This window comes from Eupeodes corollae, chromosome 1, assembly GCF_945859685.1.
Source record: "Eupeodes corollae chromosome 1, idEupCoro1.1, whole genome shotgun sequence".
Taxonomy (NCBI): Eukaryota; Metazoa; Arthropoda; class Insecta; order Diptera; family Syrphidae; genus Eupeodes; species Eupeodes corollae.
Genome location: NC_079147.1, coordinates 240,633,915 through 240,638,466, shown reverse-complemented (window position 1 = coordinate 240,638,466; position 4,552 = coordinate 240,633,915). Strand labels below are relative to the sequence as shown.

Genomic DNA, 4,552 nt, shown 5'->3' with positions numbered 1-4,552 from the left:
ACTTAACACTTCTACCTTCCCAACACAAAATTTCTGACCCAATTTAATTTTTAAATATAAAATCCGATAAACGACATAAGCATTTAAACTTTTTAATGTGTAAAATTCCTAAATTAAAAGCACTCAAATTGTCGATATAACAATCATTCAAAACACAACGGACTATTTATTTATAAATTTTTCTCAACTTTTCCGATATACAGCGGCTGTTTTTGCATTAACCTCATCACATACCTGTTTCATTTTTTATATTGACATGACAGATGCAACCGGAGCAGCAGCTGAAGCTGAAGGGGCATAGAACAAAAAGAAAGAAAAATCGAAAAGTATTTTCGACAAGAAAAAGTTATTCATTTTTACCAAATAAATCGACCTAATTGTAAGTTTCTCCTTCCATTTCCAAACCATATATAAACAATTACCAGCATTTATTTTATTATATAATTTCTTTATTCTTGGAATAGTAAACTCGCTGATTGCTGATGATAAATTTGTGGGAAGAGAAGAAAAAAGCCAAAGACAAAAACACCACTTCCACCACCACCGCTACCAACACCCCGCATTTCATTCGAAGATCGAAGTTCTGCTTAATGATGGCTACACCCCAGAGCCCCACAAGAATGTTTAATGGTTTGAACGAGGATGATGCCCTTTATTCGGATGCCAAGTATGCCCACGAAATCAATGACAAGATGCGTGTCCCCAAGCGCATCAGAGCAACTGGCGAATTCTCCGACGAGGACTTGCTCCTCTCCAATCAAAACGGCATGATGAACTCTTGGAATTACCATGACAAAATCGATATGAACGTTCCGGATCGAATTGTTGTGTTGGGACACGAGGAGCATCTGGGCACTCGTTCTGCTCCGCGTGAGATAATGCTCGAAAATTCGATTTTGCCAAAAGACCCTGGCTTTGTGCGTGTTGCCACACCTCCACGAGTCATCACCCTAAACGATCATCACTTCCCGTCTGCCTCAGATGAGAACTCGCCCAACAACAATCGCAATTTTCAGAATGACTCAGAATCCCCGCCTCCCTACGTTCGAGCAGATGCTTCCGCAATCACAATGGGCTTTCATCCGAACCGCACAAGCTCCCGGGCTGAATCTGATTCTGAGGCGGTTACAACATCGACATCTGGCATCGGCAAGAGGGTATTGAGCCAATACAACAATGATACGTCTCTGGTCAATCACAGAGAAGGAACACCCATCATGGGCGAATTGACACCACCCGAGGAAATTCTGTACTTGCGCCGGCAACTGGCCAAGCTAAATCGACGAGTCCTTTCGATAGAAATCGACAATGTGCAGCGATCCCAGCGGGAGAAGATTGTCTATTGCATGGGCCTGGCCTATTTCCTCCTAAAGACCATTTTCTGGTTGAATCGTAACTAAGGACAAGCTCCACACCACACACACACTATTCACTAGAAAGAGAAATAATTGTTATTAGCATTTAGATAGTACCTACCTACCTACCCACTCGGAAAATTTATATAAAAAGGAACTAGGAACTGGGATGATCCTTATAGCGATAAACGAAGATCGAGGACGAGCGTCGGACAAACGAAGCATCATCTCAGGAATAATTCCAAATGCTCATCCATTCAACCTCCTTCTTGATTTTTGCCTATCCCCCAAAATTGAGCCCCTTTCACGCCAATTTGTCTTCAGTGACAAAATGTTGTAAGCCGACTTTATTGAGATGAAATGGCAGTTAGAGGCTCGATACTTTTCGATATCGATATTTCCTTTCTAGAACAAGAATGTTGTAGTATATGTATGTCGCGCTCGCCGAGAGTGGGACTGGGACATATGTGTAGCTTCATTTACTTAGCCAGTAAGATTGAAATTGAAGATTAATATTGTATGGACACGGATAGAGAAGAAACAAAAAACTAAAAGATTGTCAAAACAAAATATTATTCAAAATTGTTGTTAAAAATATTAACTTATTTAAGTTTGTTTTTATTTTTATTCTTCGTGTTGTCTATCATCATAAAAATTTTGTTTAAAAGTTGTAAATGTTTGTTTTTTTATTAAACAGAAAATCGAAAGATATGGCGCGCCACATAAATATATACATACAAATAATGTACTAACATTAAACACACATTTTAAAATTATACAAATTTTCCTAAGAAAAAAAAAAACAAAATATTATTATAGATTATAAATAGCGGAATAATAATAAAGTCTTGAATTTTAGTCACAATAAAATGATATTAAATAATTGATACAATTTTTACTTTATTTTTTGTTTGTTGGTGAAGACAATACCATAGATCTCTTAGCGTCCAGAGGTTGTTATGATTAACTTGAAGTTCTAACAAAAAATAACATTCAAACCATTAAGAGAAATCTAAAGTCTTATTATTCGGCTGTAAATGATGAAAACGGAAATAACGCAGTCAAAATTGGTAAACAAATGTTAAAAGCCATTAAGTCGCAAAATGTAACACATATCAAATTTTGGCTCGAGGGCAAAGCATCTCAAAGGACTGTTATAAAGAGGGCCACAAAATATGCATTTAAAAATAAAACATCCGGAATTTAAAAAAATGAGCTTATAAATTGGTTTCATTCATTGTTTTAACAGTAGGGAAATGGATTTTTTAAATCGTGATTTTTTCATTTTAATCCCTAGACTTGGGGATTTTCAAACTTTACATATAGAAGTCTATATCCATGCACCATTAGTCATTGGGCAGGTTTAGACTATATAGGTGACTGAAGGCAAGAAAAGGCAAGTTTCTTGTATCTGATTGGCCAGTTGTCAAAAAATTGCCCTCCAATTAAGGCAAATTTATTGGAAAGTTAGTCAAACAAATCTCTCTAACTATTAAACCAAGTGCACTTATGTCAAAATGCCATCTGATCATGTTTTTTCATTCAACTAAAAACTTAAATTTATTACTCTGTGGTTTATTTATATTCTGTACGATTATTTAATGTTTTGTGTAAAAGGGTTACTTGTCAAATCGGAAAAGGAAAAAGTAATATTTCTTTACAATACAAAATACAAGTCTTACCTGAAAACTGGTTTGTAGTTTTTGCTCGATGAACTTAAGATAGATGTTAGTAAAGTAAAATTCTGAGTTTTAGATTTATGACACTTGAAAAGTAACTAGATGACACTTGAAAAGTAACTAGTTCGTCAACATTTACGGTCAAAGAATTCAGTTGACTAGAAATGAAGTCCCTAATGTTGTTTGAACCCGCTCATTGTCACAAAATGTACCTATTAGCGTGTTAGTAAATCACATAAAAGGGTAATCTGATTTTTTGGGAGCTTAGTACGAGTATTAATTTGATAGAATCAAGAAGTACGGGTCTAACCAGGGAGTAAATAGGCCAAATTCGAGCTTACCGGGATCTCGGTAAAACCATCCGTTTTATAGCCAGTAAAATTAGAATAAGTTCAAATGTTGTAAACAAATCCCTTAAGGACCAAGAAAGTTATAGACAAAACCAAAAAGAAAGAGTCAAGAAAGCCACATAAATTTAGGAAAGTGAGAGCTGCTCCTCCCAAGGGTACAAGCCACGAACCGAAGCCTTTAAGGACGATCAGGGGAACATCGTAATGGAACCGTAGTCTATGTTGAGAATATGGAAAGACCACTTCTCCAAATTATATAACGGCGATGACGAACCGAATTCCGCTGTAAGGGAGATAGAACCACTCAACTTCGGCGACGCAGATCAACAATTCCGCCTACCCAACCTTGACGAAGTGAAGATAGCTATATCAAACTTAAGCCAAACAAAGCTGCTGGAGCTGACGGCATCGCTACCGAACTATTCAAAGCAGCAGGCGATGACTTGGTAGGGAGCATGCACCAACTTATATGCAAAATATGGTCGGAAGAAAGCATGCCCGATGAGTGGAATCTCAGCATATTGTGCCCGATACATAAGAAAGAGGACCCTCTAAACTGCGCCAACTACAGAGGCATCAGTCTTCTTAACATTGCATATAAGATCCTCTCTACGGTATTAAGTTAACGTCAAATCGATACCCACCATCTTCTTTATCGAATTAGAGCCGCGTATGACAGCATCTATAGAGAAGAGCTCTACAGTACAGAGCAATGTCTAATTTTGGCATCCCTGTCAAAGTTATCAGTTTGTGCAGAATGACGATGGAGAATGCACGCTGCTCTATCAAGGTCGGATAACATCTTACCGATGCATTTGATTTCAAAAAAGGTTTATGCAAAACTCAACCGTCAACACTAGAGGCACAATCTTCCAAAGGGCTCGGATATGCAGATGATATTGACATACTTGGAAGATCAAAACGTGATGTCAGCGGAGCGTTTTTGAGCATTGCGACGGAAGCGAAGAAGATGGTTTTAGTGGGCAAGACCAAGTATATGCTGTCTTCAAAAAAGGACATTGAACAACGACATCTTGGACACAACGTCACCATGGACAGCTATAACTTTGAGGTAGTTAAGGACTTTGTCTACCAAGGCACCGCTATTAACACAGACAACGACACCAGCCCTGAAATCAAGCGAAGAATAGCTCTTGCAAATCGCTGC

The 4,552-nt window shown here is 37.8% G+C and overlaps 1 protein-coding gene across 1 annotated transcript; it reads left to right on the top strand.

Annotated features, from left to right (window-relative positions):
• Nucleotides 1–219: 219 nt before the first annotated feature.
• On the top strand, nt 220–2,247 carry LOC129941071 (transport and Golgi organization protein 11). Its single transcript, XM_056049613.1, has 2 exons — nt 220–379; nt 465–2,247. Exon 2 carries the CDS (start codon nt 483–485, stop codon nt 1,398–1,400), a length of 918 nt encoding a protein of 305 aa, XP_055905588.1. The 5' UTR covers nt 220–379; nt 465–482; the 3' UTR covers nt 1,401–2,247.
• The last annotated feature ends 2,305 nt before the right edge of the window (nt 2,248–4,552 follow it).

Bases quoted from the DNA above. Each gene is read 5' to 3' on its own strand.
- LOC129941071 (XM_056049613.1), top strand. From the start codon at position 483: ATGATAAATTTGTGGGAAGAGAAGAAAAAAGCCAAAGACAAAAACACC.